This window comes from Folsomia candida, unplaced genomic scaffold (genome assembly GCF_002217175.1).
Source record: "Folsomia candida strain VU population unplaced genomic scaffold, ASM221717v1 Fcan01_Sc004, whole genome shotgun sequence".
Lineage (NCBI taxonomy): Eukaryota > Metazoa > Arthropoda > Collembola > Entomobryomorpha > Isotomidae > Folsomia > Folsomia candida.
Window position 1 is genome coordinate 11,847,085 of NW_019091196.1, and position 24,193 is coordinate 11,871,277.

A 24,193-nucleotide genomic window follows, 5' to 3' on the forward strand; every position below is an offset into this window, starting at 1 on the left:
CATTCAGACCGTTGGCATCGTGCGTACATACATTTATTATGCATAAACTTTTCTATGTGGATTGTTCGATATAAAAACGAGATGAAAATTATTGTTCCTCTCCATCACTCGACAGTCGACAGCGACGTCGACGAGAGAAAAGGAGTGTCGCCCTTTTAGCAGAGAGGAGATTTTCAATGAATGGAAAATAATCGCTTTAACGTCGAAAATAAGGCAGAACGTAGATGCAAAACAATAATATTCATAAGTTGTTGGCGAACAACAGCAACATTACATTACACATTTTTATTTTACTTATTTATGAATGAAAAGAGTGCAGTAAGCTAAGTGATTTGGTGGACTGGACGGATGAATGAGAGCCATGTCAATTTATTTATTAAAAAAAACCACCAACTTTACTCACAACCTGTCGCAATCTACCTTCTTGTGGAATTATTATGTATGCAAAATTTAAATGAGTATTGGCCAGTAAATAGGTGACTAATCTAAATGAGATGAGATTGGGTTGAACAATAAGGTGGGTCTCGCACTCATTTTTACGTACAAAGTTGTAAAAAAATGTTTCAATTTGGTTAAAAATGCGACATTTCGAATTCATATTATTGTTGTAAATTTTACCTAGTTTGAGAGTTATTTAAGTCAGGAGGACAATGGAGGAGATCGCTTTCTTGAATTCAGGGAAGAAAAAAAACTTGAAGAAAAAGGAATCATTAATTTAGTTACGTATAATGAAAAACATAACATTTAAGTAAGACCTGGGCATGTCCATCTATTATTCTATTGCATAAATTATTATCTTGCAAATTGTGCTCATAACTCATTCCTGTCTAATGACATCATTTCATTCTCCTTCTGCTGCTGCTTTACTTTACTTTACTTACTCTGGATTCTTGATTCATTTTTTTTGCTCTTGATGAATATTGACTGAATTGAAGTGATAGGTATTCATGCGTCACTTTATATACAGTAAAAAGAGTCAAAGAAATTGGTTTATGGTCCTCCTCGCTTATTTACAACATAAGTGACTTGGACACAATAAGAAGAAGAAGAAGAGATGCATCAATTAGAATTATTAGCTGCGCCTTATTCATTTGATGGACTGGAGATCAATTGAGGGAATTTCTTATTATTCGTCATCATCCGTTTCGGTCATCATTATTATTATCTGGAAAATGGTTAATGGTTTATTAATTTATAGATTTATAGATATGTGTGATGCATGTACAGATTATGTAACGTATATACCAAACCAACCACGAGGGAAACAAAACTGGATGGAAGAAAACAAAAACAAGTCAAATAATTTATTGGCAGCTTCTGTCTCGCCAGGCTGCCGGCGAAATAGGCAGAGAAGAAATATGTATGTACATACATGAAAAACATAAGCAACATGCAATATGACCTGGCTTTTGTGAAGATCAAAATTATCATTCCAAGTAATTTGCATACCCTATTTATACACATTCTTCGATGGGAAAAGGCTAGACGAAAATACGGTTCATGAAGAATAATTTAAGAAAAAATGCTAAATTTCCCCAAAACGCAGGCAGAAATGTGTCGCTTTAATTTTCTCTCCTGGGTGGTTTGGTTTCCCGATTTAATACTTTGAATAAACATTTGTAGTAGGAAAGGAGAGTAAACTGAATAATGCAGCATTGTACGGGCAACTAAAGGGTCCTAAGTAAGGAGATTATAAACGGCTTACCGAACCTAATTTCAACCGCAGGAATGATATACTTGAACGGCAAGGCATGTACGGAAAGGTGACGTAAAATCTTCACACCTCGAGTACAAACACATACTCTTTCTCTCGAGGAAAGCGAATGAATAGGAGTGGAATTCGGTGGGCTTAATAAAAGAATTCTTCTCATAATACGAATGGAATGATGGGTTTAAGTTGCGAGAGAGGAACTAAATCATCCCTTATAACTGGAATTGCTTACATTTAAGAGCCTCTCATTGGTGGTAAATACTGTTAAAATTCAAGTTCCTAGCATTTGTGTGTATGTACGTATAATTATTCGTTAAATCGATATTTTTTAATTGATTTTACATAAGTATGTGAACTATTTACTTGCTAACGTCAAGTATGCCACCTTCACATTAGGTACACGATATTAATATATAATTATGTATTCCATGAATTTTTATGATTCATATTGCAATTTTCTACTCATAAGAGACAACTTTTCCAAGAATTTATTACAGAAGAAAATCAAATTAGACCGTGCCCAGCAGCTCTGTAAAACTGGCGATATTTGTTCCATTTCATTCACTTCCTACATTACCTAAATACATCCTTTCTCTCATTCTGATTCAACACCTCGCCACTTACACGACCCATTCTTTTCCCTTGTGCCACCCACCAAATCCACAATCCTACCAGTTTCAATACTTACTTAATACCACACAATACGGGTGGATAATAGTTCCTCGAAGAAGGTGAAGTTTTTGACAATGTGGTGGCGACACATTGGTCTAAACTTTGTTTTGTTAAGGTTTATGTAAAAGAAAGCTGCAAATATTGTACAAAGTCATGAAAAGTGGAAAGAATTGAATTCCATTCGTGGAATCAGTTTCAAGTTTTCAACATTTCTTGGAAAACCAATCGCCTGATTTACCCAAAATTGAAATTGATTGTGATCTTCAGAAATGAGCCAGAGCCAAAAATGAGGAATTTAATTGAGGATATATTTCCCTGAAGGAAATTCAATTAATGCTACATAAATTCTTTAGAATGTAATTAGGTACATACCTTATTCAACCATAATAATGTACGCACATACCCACCAGATTTTGAACCCACACATCAAATCAAATTATTTTTCACAACAATATGATTCATGCCTCGACTCACAAGGAAATGACAGTTTCATTCAAATCACATCTCATTATTCGGAGTTTAAGTCCTTTATTAACTGTTTACAATCCCAGCTCGTCGTCCCCCAACGAGGCTGTCTCTTAAGATTAACCAAGATTTGAAAGATTTAGGACATCATTCATCCCTTGCCAGATAATTTGAATAGGGACGACACAAGTGGGACTGTGTGGCAGCTGAAAATGAATCTGACATATGAACAGCTTATTTATAAGGAGACAAATTCAGCCGCAATTTGTACACGTACGTTATTTAGATACAAATTATGCTTAATATGCCGAAACAATTTGTTATTTTAGCATCCACTTTTAAACGCAAGGGAGCTTTTAAAGGTAGATCAACTGCACAAAAGTTACATATCTTTCACTTGGTGGGATTCCTTCTTTCGTCCTTTGTCACTTTTCCTCTTGAACTAACGTGACACATTCGAAATCCAGTAGATTTGCTTCAAATGCAACAACTTGCACTGCACCGTCGTCCATTATAAATAATATGCGTCCACTACATAATTCTGTTTTGTTGTTGCACATTTTCATCTCCAGAGAGTCGTTCGAGTACGTATTTACAAGTACATTTCACCTGAACCACACGTTTCCTTATGCAAGTGAGTACGTGTGAGCACAAAGAAAATCCTGGAATGCTATTGAACAAAAGTGTTGCAGGAATGCAAAAACGAGGGAAGAATAGCAATTTTCCTGGAAACTTTGTAAAGCATGAAATTCAATTTGGTAAAAAAAAAGTTTAGAAAAACCTCGAATTATGTAATAATTTATTATTTTAGTGTTGAAAGATTTTAGGCGGACAACTTTTCAAGATAATCCTGGAATCATTAAACTTGAGTGGCTTGACTTTTCTTATGCAATGTTGATTACTTCTGACTACCTTTCACCGGGTTTACCTGTCCGTTATGCATATACTTATCCGACCGATGCAACTGTCAAGATTCATTAGAAGCAATTGTGGTGGTGTTAATAAATATTTTACAATCTCACAATTTATCCTGATCACAAAAGGTAATCACGAATTAAATCCGGAAAAAAGCATGAGTAATAACTATAATTTTGGGTGATGATTTAATAAAATAGGTGCACATGACTTAACGATTCATGGGGAAAATGAGACTCGTCTCAAATTTTTGCACATTTCATAATGATTGCATACAAATTTACATCTCTCTCATTATTACGACACGTCCTTCATTGCCATAAGATTCTCTCGCGTAGTAAATCCTTCACACGGCGTCATTGTCATCTCCAAGGAGGAGGAAGAAACAAGGAGTGATAATAAGTAATCAACAACCCATCCAATAAACAATATGAACTTTTATGCATCTCATCCATCCATCCATCCGGTTGAAGAACCCATGAAATGCATCTCATTGCATGAAATGAAATCTCTCATCATTACATTGATCAATCTTAACTCGGTCCATCCGCGAACACTTCTTCGTTATTGCTTGATATTACTTATGCATGCATGTGCCAGCCAGCAGGACCAGTAGTAGACCAGCATCAACAAGTAACTTGTTATTGGCCCAGCTATATATTCAGCTTTGTTGAGGAGAGCACAAGCATTATTATCTATGTATGCATTAGAAGTGTGGTCGTCGTCGTCGGTGTAACACACACAAGTAATGCAATACTAGTTTGAAACTGAATCCCATACGGACCACATCACCTCTGAGAGAGAGAAGGAAGCCAAAAGTCCTCTACGGGATTTCACCCTAAAAATCAGAGAACCTTTTGTCACAAAAAAAGCAGTGAGTGTTATCCCACCTTCGAGTTAATGAAGCCAGGAAACAACGAGGTATCAAGATAAATCGTACGCGTGCTGCCCACGCAAAAATTGAATGCATACATACTGACCAGTTTTATGCAAATAACCCGAAATAATAAGGACAGTATCAAAAAGGTCATGCGAAATATATAGTATGCGACCAAATAAGTCGTAATTTTGTCCATTTTTGGGACAGATTGACATTTGAGACTAATTGAACCCAGGGAATATATGTACGTAGTGTTGACTAAATCTGTTAAGAGTACGGGATTTGCAATGGGAAATCACCTCTAGCCAAAAAGTGCTACCATTTTAGATCGAAGAAGTTCTACACGTCTGTGCCGTGGATGATTTAAGAACCTGTGGGAAAGTTGAGACTGAGAGAAAAGTTAAAGTGACTCGCTAAAATTTTGACATTCCTGAAAGTGTGCTGACTTGAATTCTGGTATTTTCGAGTAATTCAAGCTACAAGGGACGGAGAGGAATCAAGGAAATTAAGATATTTCCATAATTAGTAAGTGCAAATCAATCTTAACCTTTTTCATACGAATAATTCCAGATATAAAGCCAAAGCATCTCTAAGAAAGCAAAGTCCGCAATTAGTTTGATAATTTCGGAATTTTGCACATGTTCAACCAGAGTTCATACTAACGTCACGCGACAATTATGTACTTCCTACCCAAATCTACATTGTCCTTTAACTTCTGACTGTTGACTAGACCCAAACAAACTCTGATTAACTCATGCCAAACATTTACATACATATCTTACTACACAGTCATACATACATAAATACCAACTTGAAATATGTAACTTGTCTTGTTATTATTTACATATTTGACACTTTGCATATTATCCACTACGTGTGCATATTAGTATTGTTGTCATAATTCGCGATCTATTTTTCAAAATGGATATGCAAATATCGATCCATTCTCCCCCTGATCCTTCACAACAAATGACACATGTAAAATATGTCTCTTGCAATTTAGTGCATTGCCATCAACTCGAAAGCGTCTCATCACATTAGTTTCTTTCTAACATCACATCACATCCCTCGATCTCGTCATGCTGAACTTATTGCGATAGTTAAACTCCAACTATTGAGTGCATCAGGACCAGTGGTTGGTGGTATGGACCAGAAGTAACATAATATATTGTGAAGGAGGCGTGTAAACTGGTGTTAGTTTTGATATGAGGCTTTACCTTGTATTACTCTTTCAAAGTGTGGCTTGAGTGAAAACAATAATAATCAATCATTGTGAGATTTTTGCATATTTTTTATTCAGACGCTGCTTGGTAGTTGCTCACTCACTTGCAGATTTATACTGCAGATAGGACACACACACACATTACAATGTGAATATGTATTTAAGTAGTTGCACCAACGAGCAAATCTCTCGAGTTGAGACTTTGCCTGAGATGAGACAAGTTTGAAAAAGAAGAGCAACTCCAAAAAATTTATTTGCAGAGATGATCTCATCTTCGTACATATGCTCTCTGCAGACAACTACCACCTCGTCTCTCTTTCCTCATTCAACCCATTTCCCATTGCATATTAATCTCCCTCCTATAACACGTCGTGTATGTATGTATCTAGTTGCGAATTATTCGCGAATATGCTTAAAATAAATGATGTATTTTTCAAGTTTTGACATTTTAATGAGTATAATAGAAACACGGGACAATTGTTTTAAAAGAGGTTTTTATAAGATTTACAAAAAAGAGGAACGCAACAAAACAACACATAAATCAATGGGAAATTGGTGCATGAATTATTGTAGTGACTTTGCTGTTTGAGTTATCAATTTGAGCAGGATGAAAGGCGAGGTTTGTACTCAATTTGAGAGAAAGCAACTCTTCTCTTTTTTGAAGGATGACGTAATTTTTCGTGATTATAGTTCATCCATCCGAACAACGTCCGAATTTAAAAAGATTGGATACGAATGGGGAAGTTCACTTGTTAAATATATAACAAATTCGTGTGCATGTGGACTATTTACAGAGATGCAATACATAAAGTGCTACATATGTAAAATGGCATATGTACTGTACCACTTATTTATGAGAATCTGCTACAAAAGGGCAATCTAACAGCTAGTCTCGTACCCTGTTGTTGCAATACTTTAATTTTAAAGCGGATCCAACTGCTTTAACGACGACGGAAATGTGGCTGCTATTTGGAATTAAATAACCACGAAACACCCCGTTCATTCATTTCCCAGCACTCATTCTCTGTGCTCAACAACTTTGATTAATTTTGAGATCATCCCCTTTCCTCTTTGTGAAGCTGAAAATTAATTGGTCGCGTTGCATGAACTGGTCAAATCAAAGGCGTTACAGGACAGCAGCATTATTTTCGCCAACAAAGTCTAATGTGCATCACATATTTATCAATTGTTTCAATAATCGATGGCTCAGCACAAAGCTGATCAGGTGGGTAATCCAAATTGGCAGTAATAATTTTTTGATACGGCGTCTTAAATCTTATTCCAAATAATAGCGTGCTTGCCCAAGGGGGGAATTATTGAGTTTTGTTCTGCTGGGAGCGAGATTATCGAATGGAGACGACACGCCACATGCATACTTTATGGATGGATTTCTACAAGTTGAGTCCAGTTCAGTCCATATTTTTCCAAATTATTAATATTGCCATCTATATTCAGTCTGATGCTGTATGCATGTATGTACCTCTACTCGTATGATGTAATAGGATGAGGTAGCATTAGCTGAAATATGGTGGTTTTGTGCGTAATGCGATTATCTTGGAGGCAATCGCCCTTTAATTAATGGAAATGAGACGGTTTAAATAATATTAGAGATCTATGGCCTAAAGAAACTTGAAACTGGCCAATTGTCTGGCATTCCGTAGGTTTCTTGGGCTTCTATTCAGTAGTAAAAGCATAGATAGTAGTGACGATTGTGCATAGATTTTCCTGTGCATTACGAATTACGATGATGCAAGATATTGATATGTATGAAAACACTTAACTTTGCTATTTATGGGTCAATGGGATGAAATAAATGAGTAATGATGTTATTAAGTGAAGAGACTGCCTCATACAAAAATATAACCAGTCAACCATTAAATATTTATATCAGTACCACTGACACAAGACCCGAATCAGAATCAATTGCATTTTGAGAGTCAAGTTTTACGATCAATTTCACAAAAATAAATATAATAAAGCTCCAATCTCATCCTCAATAATTTACGTAATATTCATCCCGGGGTTGTCGTATAGTCTTTTGTGGTTGTAAATATTTAGTGACGACGAGCCGAAGAGGCCCTCTGGTTCACTTTTTATCCTGGGGTCGACGTGTTATTTACTACTTATTGCTCTTGGCATATGCATGCACGTATTTTGTAGTAGTAAGTATACAGTCATTAAAATTACTTTACTAACTCTGCTTCTAAACTAACGCAGATTTTTAGACGGATTAGACTCGAGATGAGCTCATCACTAATTCCGAATATTTATAAGCAAGTAAATCGTCGACGTCTTCAGGAGCAGTAGCTCGAGCAGTATCTGATCGAGCTTATAATCCCAATCAGCTCGATTCAAAATTCATTTTTTAAAAACAAAATTACTTACACACAAACTAATAAAGGATAAAATAAAATAATCGTATTCATGAATTGCCACCAATGAAATGAAACGACTGACCGCAACCACTCACTCGGTGACCAACGAGCAAACCACCATCAATCAATTACTTGAAAATATGACATTAAAAAAGTAACAACCATACGTTCGCATATAATTTATGCGGATTGGATCATCATTTAATTGACTGGTTGGTTGACTCGCCTTATCACACGTAAGTATGTACGTATATAGATCATTTCTTCTTATTGGAAGATTTGGTAGGTGTGTCCATCATCCTTTTTTTTACCAAGTATAACCTGTCAATATTTCTGTATCGCGTAAATACACTCGACTCTTGATGATTTTCTCAAGTACTAACAATTCGGAAATGTCTGTCTGAGATTCTCATCCTATACATAAATGATCCTGATACGCTAATAATGTGCAGTTAAAGGATGTAACTAACTAACTAACCACCATTCTACATATTATCCTTTTCCAAGTCTGCATTTTCTGGTGCAGTCACGAAGAAGACGGGGAGATAATAAAAAAGAGAGAATAAAAAATGACGACTTTTTGGCCACAGAGAGCAGAGTGACACACAATGGAGGGCAACAATGTCACCCCTAACTTACCGAGACTCTAACTAACTCAACCCCTATTCAATTTGTGAGGACGCACTCTATTTGTGCCATTAGGAGTCGAGTCATTTCATTTCATTCCTCCTGGTCTGGAGAAAAGAGGATGAATCCAATCTAATGCAATCAGACCACAATTCATCCCAGAGATTCCTTGCATTCCACCCTTTGTGTTATTCTGGTCGTCGTGTCAGCAATCTTAATCTTCTTCCCCGTGTCCGATCTGATGCCATGTTTAGTTTAGGCCCCTCTCCGACCTAAACTGAAACCTGAACTTGAAAAGTTTTAATAATCAGAATAATGCATCGGAAAGTCAAGTATGCAATTTAGTTTTTCATTCATGCAAATGAAAACATTTCGAAGGGAATCTTTGACAAGATAATTTTTTGATTTTCAAATCTCCATAATTAATTCCATTTTCAATTTTGATTCATGAAAAACGAGCAAATGTAACTGTTTGTAATCTGCATCAAGTGAAGATTGAGACATGCAATAATGATTGACTTAAATGCAGCTAGTAGATAATTATTATGCAACTTATGCCTATTTCTATTCAGTTTCCTTCAAAAACAAGGCATCACACTTAATCTGCCTACCTCACCCCAAACTTTGTTACCTCATTGCCATCATAATAATGAGTGAATAAATGCACGTAGAAATTCACCCTCATTCTCTTTCATTCATTAGAAGAATTGCTATCGAGAAGAGATTCATTCATAATTTATTTCGCTTTTACACACACAAAGCCTTCTTTTCATTCATGAGAATTTGATATTTTTCACACCAGCGAGATACATAATTAACTCGTCGTTCGTTGGTCGTGAGTAGGCCAATAAATTCACCAAACCCACCAAAGTGTTTGAAAGCATGGAGGAAAACAACAGGCTAATTTCTATCTGTTACATATGTATGCAAAGAAATAAGTAAACGAATGAATGAACTCCGCCCAAGTCTCAGTCAATTTTTTAACCCTTATTTACTGATTTTGTGGCCCACTGACTCATTATTGTAGGTGATCACAGAGAGAGAGAGCGACTGCACCCATTAAGAGAGCAATAATGGCAAAAATAAAGGGATAACTAATGGAAAAATGTATACCTAAACTATATTTTATGTATGTACATATGCGCCATTCATCAAGTTTCTATCTTGATTGCTTATTAGATAATAATAATATGTGAGTGAGTGAGGAGTGTGGATATTAAGAAATTGGAAGAAGATCCATCAGGAGAATCAGTTTTAGCTTGTAAATTAGTACCTTTGATTTCACCAACCACGTGTGATAAATTTGATAAAATTGTACCTGGTTGTTCAAACTACTTAAGTATCTCCAAAACTAACATTGTTGGCTAAGTAGTTAAAACTGTCACTTATCCAAATTGAGAGTAAATTGGTCATGAAAATATGTTGCATGGAAATGTGACGCCTCCACGCTCTGTGAAATGAATCTCTTGTATTGAACCCAATTAGCAGGTTTTGAATTCCAGCCAATGTAAACCACCACTCCACCCACACTACCATCCATTAAACCAGAAAGCCCTTGCCATAATTAAGCGCTAAATTCTTCTGGAGGTGTTCTCTCTCCCTCCAACCGCTATTTAGGGAAGATGGGAATCAATAAAATTAAACCTGCCCTAGATCAACACCTGGCTAAACGGCAGATCTGGTTTCGACTGGAGTTTGAACACTGTCTTGCCGCATGTCAAATTAGAATAAAACCCTGACCCTAAACTTTTGATAACAATGGAGGTCTCCAAAAGTATGCTCACAGATTTTGGCGAAACTAGTGTTAATCGATCACGGATTTAATTAGCATGCAATTTGTGAAAGACGCGATCTCCCAATGCGCAGATTTGGAGGAGATATTTGGATCCGAAGAGCCGAACACGCGCCGTAAAGTTGACAATTTCCAAGTTTACTGCGTTTTCTCCTCCTCGGATGCAAATATTTCCGTCAAAAATGTGCATAACCAGATCGTATCTTTTGCAAATTTCGTATGTATTAAATTTACGATCGATTGACACTAATTTAGCCAAAATCTGTGAGCACACGTTGTACGACCTCCATTGTAAGTACTTGCAGTAAATCGATTCCAGTTTTATTCCGCTCTTCGCACACAGTTTAATTGCTAAATATTTTCCATACAAAAATTCAAATCGTTACTCTACAGACTTTCCGAATCAAATTTCATTATCAAGTAAAACTTGCATATTTTGCACACTTTCCTGCATCAGTAACGACGCAGTATCCAATGGACGCTGTCCATTCATAAATTAATTTCTTTATCCTCCTCAACCATTAGTTCCACCAAAAAAGTACCCCTTACATAAATGCTGGCACAATTTACTAAATAATTTAAGCATGAGAGACACAACGTCTCCATATTTTTTTTCCTCAGACGACTCGCAATTTTTTCCTCCCGAACGAATATCTAATATTTCATTTACAAGGGTGCAGAAAACAATAATTGTTTTCCGACGACAGATAAAGGGACACTTGCTGTTGGTTCGTATTAAATTTCACACAATGACAAATTCCCAACGTTGCATGTACAAATCTCATTATCGTTATTGTGGGACAAATATGTGCATTCATAGCAATATTACAAGTTGATGCCATGTATACGGCTTATTAAGGAGTAGAAGAGTGGGGTGGACCCCACCCAGAAATCCATAAGCAAACAGCCAAACTTATTAAGGTAGGTCTTTTCCCTCTACATACGTAGATATCTCATGACAATGTTGTTCTTTTTGGTACGTGAGACGATATTTTACGTTGAAGATGATTTTAATCCATTCCCTCGGGCAGAGTGACACTCCTAAATAAAATCTTCTTCGTAGGCCAATCCATAACCTCTCATTCTCGAATGTGCTATATGTTCTTGCTTTGCCATTTTCTTTGCTGTTTAATTTCTACGAGGATGGAAATTTGTACCGAGGAACCTGCCCTACCTTCGTCCTCCTCCTCTCCTTCTCAGATGCGTTTCATTCATCTTCTCGACCATGTTACAAAACCTAATTATTATGCTGTGGCGTGGCATAAAGCACAAAAAATGAGGAGGACGACGTGTAATAAGGTGCATAATCATAGCATTCGGACGAAAATGGAAGACAGAAAAAGAGACTTTATGAATGAACAAAGTTGTGAATGAAACGAAGATGGTTAACTTTTTTAACTGATCATAATATCTGTAATAACGAGCCTTTTTCTTTCTACTGATCAATGGTTTTGCGATTCTATGTACATATAATTTGGAAATGTGCAAAATTAACAAGAATGGCTCCGTGTTTTGGCTTGGTTGTCAAACCACAAACGGCACACAAGTTTAAAGGTTGGTGATAAATGAGTAAGCTCAAACTGTTGGATGTTTTAAAACATGTCCTTCTTGTGTGGCTTGAGGATCACATCACAGAAGACACAAAATAATAATATGATCCTGGACTTGACAACTAACAATGGAGGTCTCCCAACGTATGCTCACAGATTTGGATGAAACTAGCGTCAATCGATCACAAATATAATTAGTATGAAATTTGCAAATGGCACTATCTGCCAATGCGCAGGTTTGGCGGAAATATTTGCATAAAAAGAGGAGAAAACGCACCCCCAAGGCTGGCAATTTGTTCATTTTCCAAATTTGCTGCGTATTTTTCTCGCTTTGGATACAAATATCTCCGCCAGACCTGCGCATTGGCAGATAGTGCCATTTGCAAATTTCATACTAATTATATTTGTGATCGATTGACGCTAGTTTGGTCCAAATCTGTGAGCATACGTTGGGAGACCTCCATTGTAAGTGAACGTGAGGTTGCATTTTTCCTTGGTAAATTTGAAGTTGCACCATTTTTTGCAAGCAATCCGTGTTTTATTTTATCGTGTCGTAAAAAGTAAGAGAGGAGAGGAGAGAGATGATATATTATTGTCGTGATTGGAATTCGACATGGGACATGGGAAGAAATGTGACATTTGCTCACAGACAAAATCGCGATATACTCACTCACCTCTGCAATTCATTAAAGTTAGTGTGGCATCACTGCGTGGGTGGGTGCGGACAAATGGTAAAGTGACCACATTAAAATTATGTATAATTGCAATATACAAATCCATCCAATCCACCGAGGACGAGACGACACACACACAACAATACAACCCAACCCTTGCTGCATACTTCACATAATGCTTCGAATATGCTGTCGAGTTGAATAATATTTTTCGTTTTACGTGACCCTTCTCCTCTAAATGAGACCTATTGTTAATTATTTATACATATCTAGTTGCTGAATGAATTAGAAAATTCGAGTCATTTCGACCTGAGAGGATACACATTTGAGCGAAAGGGATGGAAAATATGTATTCAAGTACTTACGACGAAATTTGATACTCTGAAAACTTGCGTCAACTTAAATAGTTAGTACATAAATATAATAAGTCAGACTTGTTGATTGAATTATAAATTAGAGAACCAAAAAACCCAACCAGCGAATAATAATATGATAATGTAATGACACTCCCAGTTCGTATTCAGTTTGCCATGAAAAAGTTGTGAGAAAAGTGCACAATATTTATTGTATAGTTGCCTGCCTGCCACCAACCAATTGGCATTTTTGGTATCTATCTTGATGTTGCGTTGTACACAGTGCAAATATGTAAGCCCCTGCATTTTAGTTGACATTAATTACAAATGGATGAGTCATTATGTTAAAAATTCAACTAACTTTCTCCACTTTATGGCATCATCGCGAATAAAGTGATTATTATGATATAAATCTGGTGACTAGTTGTTGATTAGTATAAATGATGAAAGAAATGCGAAAAACGTGGCATGAAATTAGCAAGTCGTGATCAATTAATAAAGTGGTGTAAAAAATGTAGCGTGCGTTAAAGCGTGATAAATAGGCGCAAAAAATGTGTATGTATGTACATACTTGTCCAATAATGCAGTATGACTGGAATTTTCACTTGAGACTCAATCTTTACAGAGAAAAATGTAACAAAATCTCAAAATTACTTAATATTTGCAGGTTATTAACAAGAAAGATCAGCAAATCGGCAGAGAAAATGAAGTTGGTCTTCGTAACGGGCGTGGTGGTGCAGTTTCTCACATTTCTTTTATTCGAAGTGGACACAAATCAGCATCACGTAAAATCTGGGGGAGGAGATCAGTATCTTATGCGACCCAGACCTGCGAAAGGTTTTCTAGCCGTTACAAAATTGCAGGTAATTACTTTCTCTGTCTGCATTTTTCTTCAATATCAATTGCAAGTGAATAATATGACATAATATTGACTATAAATTGTTTGTAGGAAGTCCCCGGCAGTAAGTATGATCCGAAGCCAGAAGATCTGGACGTGAGGCAACTAAGGATTAAAATGGGCAAAAATTTCGACCCTGAAGTAATGAGCATACGAAAACCGCACGATCTTGCGTCTCATCCAAACGGCACGGTCAAATTCCCATTCAAGCGAAATAAGAAGGGTCGATTAGTTCCGACGGGCGAGGTATTTAATAAAAATTTAATTTTTCACCCATATTTTTTAAATAAAAACATAAGAATGAAATAGTCTGCCCAGATTCCAAAGGCAATTAAGAAATTGCAATATGGAGCTCTCTCACTTCCGGACGGGACAAAGCTGAGGACAAGATTAAATCCTAAACTGAGAAGAAAACTGGTCCAGTTTTTGTGGGCTTATACATCTTGTCCAGTGTAATGAACACAAATTATTTATCATGCCATCCAACATGATTCTTGAGGTTTTATAATCTTATATTTTTATAATTACGTAATTGCAGGTATGAGAAATGGAGAGATCTTGGTAAGAAAAGACAAAAATTTTCAAAATTAAGTACATAGCAAATAATTTAGTTTAATTAATATCATAGGTTCTAGATTTTGGCCAAGATGGCTCAAAGAAGGTCACTGTTACACCGAACGCTCATGTTCTATTCCACCAGGGATGAGTTGTAAACCTTCGGCAGCAGAATATAAGGTAATTCAAGTTTAAATTTCTTGACTAATGATAAGGTATGCAGTTTAATATACATTTTGAAACGTTTGACCAGATCCTGTTAAGATGGCATTGTCAAGATTACGACAAGGCGAAAAAATGCAGATGGGTAAGAATCATAATTTCAATATTGTCATTTTCTTTCAGATAACATGGAAAATTTGTGTCAGAGCTTTCGATTACAAACAATATTCTCCATCAGAGATTTACATTAAGAAAAATTAAAATTGCACAAAATTTTTCATCATAATTTATTCATGTATTTATTTCCGAAGTACACTATATACGTACCTATATGCAATTTATATTGATTTTTTAGGCAGTCATTCGTCACCCGATTGTGACGGCATGTTCTTGCGAATGCTCCAACAAAGTATCTAACGACGACTATGACGAAGACGACTTTTAGCAATCTAAATTAGGTATTATTATTATTAAGAAATTTTGTATCTTCGTCATCCATGTTTGAATATTTCTGTATATATTCGGATATATCTTGTACTCGCTATTACTTGGCCTAGATGTGTATAAATAATGTGTATCATTATCATGCCGTAATTAATTAAGTTGCGATCGATATAAGACAAATGCCTGGACAGAAGCTATTTATGAAACTCTGTGATTCACAAAGTTTCAGTATTTAATTTAATTTGATAAATAGTTACAATTTTTTTTATTCCCCACCCTCTTTGACGAGGCAGCTCTCTGACTACTCTCCATTTTAATGATAAATACATATCCAGCTGTACATAAATATTCATGACAAAATTGTGATTCAAACGATATGTACATAACAGGAAAGGAAATAGTATTGCAACTTTTTAAATGTAGGACATGTTGTTGCAAGTTCCGAAATAGAATAAAAATGACGAGCAGAAGAGGCTATTAATTTAATTTGCACATGAATACTCATTAATAATTTTAAGAAATATAAATACTTAGAAGAGTTGTAGATATTTTGCCAATGATTATTTTTTAAACTGCTTTAAATAACTGTATTTTTTCAATCTCCAATTCTAAAAAATGTATTCACTGCAAAGAACAAAGACTGTTTAGTGATAAGAATAAAACGGAAGTGTGAGTGTAATTGAAGGAATCTGTGGTATTGTCACTTGGATGGCTTTAAAATTTATAAAATATTGTCGATTCTATTAATAATTAATAATTTTTGTAGTAGTAAAATCTGAATAATTTAGCAACCCTGCGAGTACCGTATGTGAATGGAAATGGACAACTTTTTATGACAAAGATCTCTGATTGAATTGAAATCAATTTGTTACTGTTATTATTATTTTTCAAATGTATGTATATAAATTACGAATTTGGTTTTTAGTTTTTTTTGTGTATATTTTATTTCCGGTTCATTACACATGAGGACTTTTTTTTGCTACGGACCCCCTTAAACATTTTTATTAAAATTTTGATAAATTGCAATATTTGCTACTGAGGTACGTCCAAACAATGAAAAAAATGCGTTTTAAAAAAATCTACATGTCAAGGGTACCTCTGAGGGACTCATTACATCTTTTACGCATATCCCTTCATTGTGGGCCAACCAGAAGTCGTAAAAATATGGGGTTTGGATATTTTTTATCTAAATACGATTGTCTAAAACGAACTTCAGTAAGGAGCTGCTACGTGACCTTTTTGACCTAAAGTTTGACCTCTACAAAAATTAAGTTTTACAGATTATTTGCATGCCAATTTTATCGCAATACATGTAAATTTAAAAGGTCAAACTTTAGGTAAAAAGGTCACGTAGCAGCTCCTTACTGAAGTTCGTTTTAGACAATCGTATTTAGATAAAAAATATCCAAACCCCATATTTTTACGACTTCTGGTTGGCCCACAATGAAGGGATATGTGTAAAAGATGTAATGAGTCCCTCAGAGGTACCCTTGACATGTAGATTTTTTTAAAACGCATTTTTTTCATTGTTTGGACGTACCTCACTAGCAACTATTGCAATTTATCAAAATTTTAATAAAAATGTTTAAGGGGGTCCGTAGCAAAAAAAAGTCCTCACATAACATAATGTGTTACTGAATACATATACGCATTTTGGCAAAACAAATGGTATGCGTATGTACTAATAAGCAAGAAGAGTATCAAATACACAGGCGGATCAATATAGGCATAATATCAGTTCAGAAATATATAGACCCACACTTATCACACAATATAATATCATTCAATTGGTAAGATAAGCTTCAGAATTTTACAAGTTTTGCAATTTTTCAGACAAAAAAAACATGCTGCTTCCTTACACAAAATTCAGTTGAGTAGCATGGCGTTAAGTTTGAGATAAATGTTTCTAGTTGCTGAAAGTATGATCATCACAATTTAATGAGAACATTCATTAGGAAGTGAGTCATTTCAAATGTCTCCTTAATTACTTCAGCCATAACAAGCTCAATTACAAATAAGGCAGTATTTTAAACAACTTGGCTTTAAAGTTGTACTTCGGCTTATTTTTTTAATGAGTAAGTTAAAGTTGGTACAGAAATTAAAAAAATATTCTGCTCTACAGCTCCGTTTCATTATTCTCATAATCTCTGGCTCGGTTTGATTGCTCATTGTTTCTGAAAAAAGCATGTATTAATCTAATCATTACAATTTGATCTACTTCCTGTTAAATTGTGGGAGTACGTACCTGAAGCAAATGAAGACAAGAATTTGTGTCCAAATAAAAATGCTCAACGCTAGGCACAAAGATATAATTAACTCCGTCAAGGTCAAGGGATGAATATTAAATAATAAACCTCCACACTGGGTTATAATCAACTATAAAATTACAAGAATAATATTATAGTATTAGAAAACATATTTAAGAATTACATTTTTTCTCTCTTATTATATCCAAACCTGCAGAATGGCAGCAAGAATCCACACGACACAGAAAATTCGATGCTTTAAAATACCAGCAAAACAATTTTTTTCAACTTTTCCAACTCGGACACAGAATAAATTGAATAGCGTCATGAAGGCAAGAGTATTAAAAATCATAGTATTGTACGCGGTAGGTCCCGTATCCGGATTGGTATTAAGGTCCAGCCATGGCCCCCCTGAAGAAAATGCAATTTGTTTTCATTTTAAAATACTCAAAATAATAATTAGCATCTCAAAGAAAGTACCAAGTAAAATGAGCCCGAGTAGAATGCCAAGCTGCCAAAATACTTGGCCAGCAATATTTCTTAATGTTTCACGGGCCATCGTCAGAATTTCATCGGCACCCTTCAATGGTCGATTTGCATCATCAGTCGGATACAACAATAGGGCCAGAAGCGTTGCAAATGTATTCATCCAAATTTTCTGCAGCCCCTGCTCACAAACCCGTAAAAGTGACATCGTTAAATCAAATAAACACAAAATCTAAATGTGTTAATTTAACGTAATTAATTAGCATTACACTAATAAACAGGACAGGTATTAGTGCGTAATGGATGAACATTACGGAAACGATGAGAATGTTGTAAATCACTTTCAATTGGACGATTTTAAATATTCCATGAAACGCCTTGGAGCTATCTTTCGAACGATGAAGTATCCAGACAATGATCAAAGGGAGGGAAAAGGGGATCATGAGGAGAAAACAGTTGACACTGTAGCCAAAGAAGGTCATAATTTGTTGGAGGTGTCGAACTTCCCCAGGCATTTGTTCAATGATGTAGGTATTGAATAAAAACATTGTCGTCATTGTGAAAAAAAATGATAATCCCATGACGGTAGCTGCATAATAGTTACATACGGAAAAAAATAAAATAAATTAGTGTTCGTTCGCATAATAACGTCATCATTGACGATAAGTATCATAATTGATTACCAATGACAAGTATGTAGGTTACTGGAAATAGTTCCTTATTCTGTGGAGGTTCTGCAGGTCATACATATATCCAAACATAACTAGATAAATCGTGTTGGCATTAAAGAAGCGCTTATCTTTATTATTTTTACCACTTATAATCTGCCCTAGCCGAGTGTTACTTCCAACGGCAACAATAACTATCTGTCCCTTCCCTTTCGATACGGCTGAGCCTGTTAAAAAACGTAAAAATCAATGTGCTTATTTTCAGTGCGTATCTGTAAAAGTAGAAGATTACCGACCTGCACAAACTCCGAAACCCGGGTATGAGTAAGCCCCATCAGATCCGGTGGTGCCAAACACAAGTCCATTATCTTGACCCAATAATAACCCATCTCCTGGGACCACATCACCCGGACTTAACTGATGCAGAAAATTAAACAGGGTGCAAAATTTTTCGTAAAGTGTTCCAATTCAAAGTAAGTACATACAAACCTGGACAATATCTCCAACAACAATATCCTCAAACTTTACTTTCGCCGTTAGCTCTCCACCTCGCATAACCGTTGCAGTTTGACCTGTGTTCCCAACCCGTTGAAGTGCAATATTCAGCATGACTTGTTTCCGATAGGTCCATCTTGCCTCCATGAAAATTGGGACACAGAGGAATGCCAGCGGTTCGATAATGTATGCGAGAATAATTAGAAGATACGTGGATAACTCAGCGCCAGGGTCCACAATAATGACGATGAAAACCACATAAAAAATCATCGCGCACACAAGAATATTGCGAATAAATCTGGGTTGGAGTTCGCTATAAGATTTTGCAAGTAGGGAGAAAAAAGTTTGTGAATAATGAGGTGGTGGTTGTGCTGAGTATTCATTTTTCCCAAAGGCTGATTCACGCAGGGATAAGTGAGCTGGGAATGAAGATAACCCTTCCTGCACGGAAGTATGGAGAAGGGTGCAAATCTCTTGGACTTTTTCCAATGAATCCACTCCCTCTTTCATGCGGGCATCGATACCCGAAGGGTCCAATCCGAAGCGCTTGTTATCCGTCATGGTGTAATCCCAATTTGTGTGTGGCAATCCTCAAATTATTGTATTCATGTCACAGTTTTTAATTAAGAGACACCACGCAAATACAGACCCCTCCCAGATCTAGATAGACACGAGAAGGACACTTAATAGCAGCAGTAAATACGAATTTTACTACCGTGCTACTTCTACTGCTCGAAGTTAGCAACTGGTTTTTTGTGTACCAAATACCCCGTTGAACTTCCGGTAAAAGTAGTAGCGAGTATATGCAAACATAGCAAACCGTTCTGTACATGCCCACTATATGCAGTCGTTGCTCCCACAACCCTCTTCGTCCTTGAAGTGTGGCTTTATTACGCTTTTTAGTATGCTATGATCAATTTTTTGGAATATTTAGTTCTAAAAATTAAACAAAAAAAGCAGTCTTTGCACATATCTCTGATTGTACTGGTTTTCTATTCTAATCTACAGCAAAATCATATCGAGAATGTATGTATCTTTTTTTTTTTTTTTTTTTTATGAAATGAAAGCACTTAACACTTTATTGCATTTTTGCACATATCCATGAAATCATTTTACATATATGTAAATATATGTATATATATATATGTATATATATATTTTACATATATGTATCTAGTATGTACATATGTACGTATATATATTGCTTTCACTAACTAATCATGGCACTAACGAAACCAGCTCAATATCTTAACTAAATTCTTTATAATTATGAATTTTATGTACTCTATGGGCAGATTTTGCCCGAAAGGGTTTTATTAAATTAATAAATCAAAAATCAAATTAATAAATCATGTACGTATATATGTATGTATATCAGACAGGTTGTTAAAAATTCAGCCAAGGGTGACCAAATAAAATGAACTAGTAGTCCCTGGATGATGCACACCTGGCACCTGGCCTCTTAATGTTACCACTTTAACGGCTGCTGATTTCCTACTTGACTATTGTTAACAAAGGCTGGTTTCGCAAAGTTAGTATTGCAATTGCAATCCATGCATACATTGGTTTGGACTTGGTTGGGTTAATTTTGTGCTGTGTTTTCAGTTCCATGAATTTCAACAACAAACAAAAGCCACATCATAGTTATTCTTAATCTGTGTCATAGCCACATTCATTCTCATTCACACGCGTATGCAAAATAGATGTTTAACACGGATGACGAATCTTGGTGAGAACTCTAAAATCATTTGTTAGTTTTTGCATGCACGTGCTACAGATAAATTTATTTGAGTTGAATGAAAGTTAATTTTCATAATATTGATTACTAGTAAATTAATTGGATAGTGCAACTACTCTACATACGAAGCATGGGGAATAATTGAAACTCTAAGTACTCTTTCATCTAGCCCGAGTCAAGAACAGAGTCTGCTTCTAAATTTTTGCCCAATTTGACCAGAGTTCAGCTCGATGGGATGATTTCTAAAAATTGGTGTGAGGGTCCCTTCAGATGTACTTTTTCCATTTCAATTAATGTTCTTCTAGTCACCTTGCGAGTACCGTTTATGAATGGAAATGGACAACTTTGATAAAGATCTCTATTACTTTATGATTTTAAGAATGTATATAAATTACGAATTTATTTTCTTGTGTATATTTTATTTCCGGTTCATTACTACACAGGAATACACATGTGTTACTAAATACATATGCATTTTGGTAATACAAATGGTATTAATATATAAGCAAAAAGAGTACCAAACACGACAACACAGACGGATCAATATAGGCATAATATCAGTTCACAAATATATAGACCCACACCTATCACACAATATAATATCGTCGACTAATTGACAAGATAAGGTTCAGAATTTTGTAAGTCTTGCATTTATTCTGCTGCCGGGAAAAAGGATGGGCTACGCCTGAACTGAAACAGCCTGAAAAAGCATTTGCAAATTATAAAATTTATAAAATTTCTTTACAAAATTAAATTAGACCAGAGACAGACTATAACAAGAAGGCAAACAACTCTAGCTGCAAAAAACGTAACAAATTATATCGCAGATACAATACCTAATTAGTATTATTTTAACGAAACACATTGGTTAAGCCACAAAGCACTCGCTGTGTGTAGTACACAGTTGACAACAATTCAGCAGGTCATGATATGATAAATACTTAGCTGCATAATGTAACTTTGTAATACGGTAACTGGGACTAAAGTCCATCGCTTGTACTGCATACCGTTCAAAAACAATGTACAAGGTAAAAGAGGAACGTTCTGATATAACGGAATCATAATTAGATTTTCAAACAAAAAAAGGCATGCTGCTTCCTTAATTGGAAATTAATATGTGAAGACAAAATATTCAGTTGAGTAGTTGTAGCATGATGTTAAGTTCGTAATATCGAGAACGTTTTTTGATTTGGTGATGATTGTAGACTATTCACCGTATTTACCTCACCACCGTCAAGACTGTCCGTGAGGTAGCCGAGCTGAACATTTTGGACAAAGTGAAGTTTTTCCAGTGGCGAATTAACTGTCCATGCATAAATCCGTACGTCCCTCTTCATCCACCGATACGTTTCCTCTCTGCGTACAAAAATATAGTACAACAGATTAACACGTGAAAATGATTAAAAAAATAAATTATCAACCTTGTTATCGAGTCTTTCTGAAACAAAATCGCGGACAGTCCAACAAACCACCAGTATAAGCAATTAATTCCCCAATCGTTGACCGCGTCCATGATTATTGCAGCCCAATCCATATACAAGGATTTCTGTCGAGGTTCCAAGTTCTCCCAATTTGAGCTCCACGTGGTGTATCGGTAGTATCCCGGTCGCCACGCCATGCAACCTATGATTTTTGGGTCTCGTCGTCGGACCTGGATTCACAGATAATAATGCACATACATATGCATTCACAATGTAACAACTGCAATATTTGTTTTATGGGACAATCTAAAATGCATTAATTACTTACATCGTAAACAGCTTTCACGTAAAAGGAGGAAACAATGCCCATCGAGTAACATTGATGCTTTTGAAATAAAGATACCACAGCGGCGATAACCTGTTACGAGAAAAGCATTGTTATAGATTGGACTTAAACATGACTAATGTCATTCATTATTATGTCATACCGTCTCATCATCGTCTTTTAAATCAATGATGAATTTCATCCCAATTGACAAACACAAATTAACGGCCTCTTCGAACGTGGGTACTGAAACATGAGTTATTACATGAGTTATCACAAAATGAGTAACGATGAATATGCAAGAGGAATGGTTAATTTTGAACAATTACCTCTTTCCTTCCTAAACCTGTCTCCCAGCGGATGCATTATTGAAATGTCCACCTTTTTCAACTCATCCAAAGTCATGTCCTTAATATTCCTATCAATGCCGGCAATGCGAATCAGGTTGTCATCATGAAATAGTACGGGAATGTTATCCTTTGTCAGGTTAACATCAAATTCCACCGCTTCGCAGCCTCTGTTCTTACACTCTCGGATGGCAGATAGGGAATTTTCTGGCGCATCCAGGCCAGCACCTAAAATAGAAATAAACAATTGAAATGTTATTGAAATTGTCCCTTTATTCAGAAATTTAATTACATTGTTATTCATTTGTTTATCTTTTTGCACCTCGATGGCCGACGACGATGAGAGGAGCTTCAGAGACAATTCGACCACCGTTTTTCTGTCCATTCTTCTGACCATTGCTTGAAGACGTGGAAAGTTGTGATGGTGGAGACCTCATCAAAAGAAGTCGAGATTTCACCGTAAGCCCTGGTTGATCTTGGATTGGGGTATTAGATGTTGGGTCCAAGTTATCATCAAGCTGAAGCGATGGTCGAAACGAAACGCCGAAAAATCCTTCAACATCGTCTTTCGAGGCGAGGGGGAGTCGGAACTTCCAAAGGACCCCAGTAAGTAATATGGTACCCAAAACAGTGGTAGGAAAGTATGTACAGAAAACAGTGTCGATAAAGATGAGCAATCCGCCGTACAAGATTAGCCAAATTCTGAAGGACGTGATGCCGGTCAGTAACCCATCCTCGATTAAGCTGCGGCTCGTCATAGTTGCTCTTTGTTTAGCTTCCAGATAATTTTAAACAATAACTGGAAGACTGGAAGAATAGAAATTACTATTTTATTTAAAAATGATGGAATAGTAGTTGACTTATTGGTTACCTGTTTTTAATCAATCCGACGGATTGACTGATTTAGTTACGGAGCTAGTCAGTTAAACCAATTTTTAGCCATGTAGGCCCATGCTTGTTCTACTTGTACTACTATAAGTTAACTTTACTTTATAAACTAAATCTAGATAAGGCAAAATGCCGAATAAACAAAAACGAGTAAGTTGGCTTCACTCCGTAAGTTAATCTTATAAAACCCGCAGCACTCCAGCAAAACACACTTGGCCCCAGAACGGTTTCAATTCAACCAAGTTTCATAAATTTCATGCACTCATTCGTCAAGTCAAGAACAT

At 35.9% G+C, this 24,193-nt stretch overlaps 3 protein-coding genes and 1 long non-coding RNA gene across 8 annotated transcripts; 2 read left to right on the forward strand and 2 right to left on the reverse strand.

The window, feature by feature from the left end:
* Nucleotides 1–4,479: 4,479 nt before the first annotated feature.
* Nucleotides 4,480–16,221, forward strand: LOC110848650 (noggin-2). 2 transcript variants are annotated; one of them, XM_022095912.2, is made up of 8 exons: nt 4,480–5,168; nt 13,904–14,099; nt 14,186–14,380; nt 14,453–14,586; nt 14,673–14,695; nt 14,763–14,869; nt 14,943–14,996; nt 15,207–16,221. In XM_022095912.2, exons 2-8 carry the CDS (start codon nt 13,941–13,943, stop codon nt 15,294–15,296), a joined length of 762 nt encoding a protein of 253 aa, XP_021951604.1. In that variant the 5' UTR covers nt 4,480–5,168; nt 13,904–13,940; the 3' UTR covers nt 15,297–16,221. The 2 variants fall into 2 exon arrangements, with proteins under 2 accessions (XP_021951604.1, XP_021951603.1); XM_022095911.2 differs by having other exon boundaries at nt 4,481–5,168; nt 14,444–14,586.
* Nucleotides 16,222–17,336: 1,115 nt separating this feature from the next.
* Nucleotides 17,337–20,658, reverse strand: LOC110848811 (plasma membrane calcium-transporting ATPase 4). 2 transcript variants are annotated; one of them, XM_035851019.1, is made up of 10 exons: nt 20,548–20,658; nt 19,185–19,850; nt 18,992–19,112; nt 18,842–18,922; nt 18,711–18,761; nt 18,297–18,616; nt 18,022–18,208; nt 17,753–17,952; nt 17,541–17,671; nt 17,337–17,469 (listed from the first exon to the last, which is right to left on the reverse strand). In XM_035851019.1, exons 2-10 carry the CDS (start codon nt 19,749–19,751, stop codon nt 17,412–17,414), a joined length of 1,716 nt encoding a protein of 571 aa, XP_035706912.1. In that variant the 5' UTR covers nt 19,752–19,850; nt 20,548–20,658; the 3' UTR covers nt 17,337–17,411. The 2 variants fall into 2 exon arrangements, with proteins under 2 accessions (XP_035706912.1, XP_021951826.1); XM_022096134.2 differs by lacking the exon at nt 20,548–20,658 and having other exon boundaries at nt 19,185–20,227.
* Nucleotides 20,659–20,788: 130 nt separating this feature from the next.
* On the forward strand, nt 20,789–21,445 carry LOC118435278. The gene is made up of 2 exons (XR_004834649.1): nt 20,789–20,919; nt 21,020–21,445. It is a non-coding gene; the product is annotated as an uncharacterized LOC118435278 (long non-coding RNA).
* Nucleotides 21,331–24,095, reverse strand: LOC110849238 (glycerophosphodiester phosphodiesterase 1). Of its 3 annotated transcripts, XM_022096623.2 has the most exons (8): nt 23,893–24,095; nt 23,344–23,828; nt 23,004–23,249; nt 22,838–22,920; nt 22,678–22,767; nt 22,350–22,579; nt 22,152–22,284; nt 21,331–21,628 (listed from the first exon to the last, which is right to left on the reverse strand). In XM_022096623.2, the coding sequence occupies exons 2-8, from the start codon at nt 23,777–23,779 to the stop codon at nt 21,608–21,610; spliced, it is 1,239 nt and encodes a 412-aa protein (XP_021952315.1). In that variant the 5' UTR covers nt 23,780–23,828; nt 23,893–24,095; the 3' UTR covers nt 21,331–21,607. The 3 variants fall into 3 exon arrangements, with proteins under 3 accessions (XP_021952315.1, XP_035706914.1, XP_021952314.1); XM_035851021.1 differs by having other exon boundaries at nt 21,331–22,284; nt 23,344–23,820; XM_022096622.2 differs by having other exon boundaries at nt 21,331–22,284.
* Nucleotides 24,096–24,193: the final 98 nt, after the last annotated feature.

Bases quoted from the DNA above. Each gene is read 5' to 3' on its own strand.
- LOC110848650 (XM_022095911.2), top strand. From the start codon at position 13,941: ATGAAGTTGGTCTTCGTAACGGGCGTGGTGGTGCAGTTTCTCACATTT. The intron at 14,100-14,185 runs GTAATTACTTTC...AATTGTTTGTAG, and splicing joins TAGCCGTTACAAAATTGCAG to GAAGTCCCCGGCAGTAAGTA. The intron at 14,870-14,942 runs GTAATTCAAGTT...ACGTTTGACCAG, and splicing joins CTTCGGCAGCAGAATATAAG to ATCCTGTTAAGATGGCATTG.
- LOC110848811 (XM_035851019.1), bottom strand. From the start codon at position 19,751: ATGACGGATAACAAGCGCTTCGGATTGGACCCTTCGGGTATCGATGCC. The intron at 18,209-18,296 runs GTAATGCTAATT...GTTTGTGAGCAG, and splicing joins TACCTGTCCTGTTTATTAGT to GGGCTGCAGAAAATTTGGAT. The intron at 17,953-18,021 runs GTACTTTCTTTG...CATTTTCTTCAG, and splicing joins ACTCGGGCTCATTTTACTTG to GGGGGCCATGGCTGGACCTT.
- LOC110849238 (XM_035851021.1), bottom strand. From the start codon at position 23,779: ATGACGAGCCGCAGCTTAATCGAGGATGGGTTACTGACCGGCATCACG. The intron at 22,921-23,003 runs GTAATTGTTCAA...CTCATGTTTCAG, and splicing joins CAGGTTTAGGAAGGAAAGAG to TACCCACGTTCGAAGAGGCC. The intron at 22,580-22,677 runs GTAAGTAATTAA...CTGTGAATCCAG, and splicing joins ACGTGAAAGCTGTTTACGAT to GTCCGACGACGAGACCCAAA.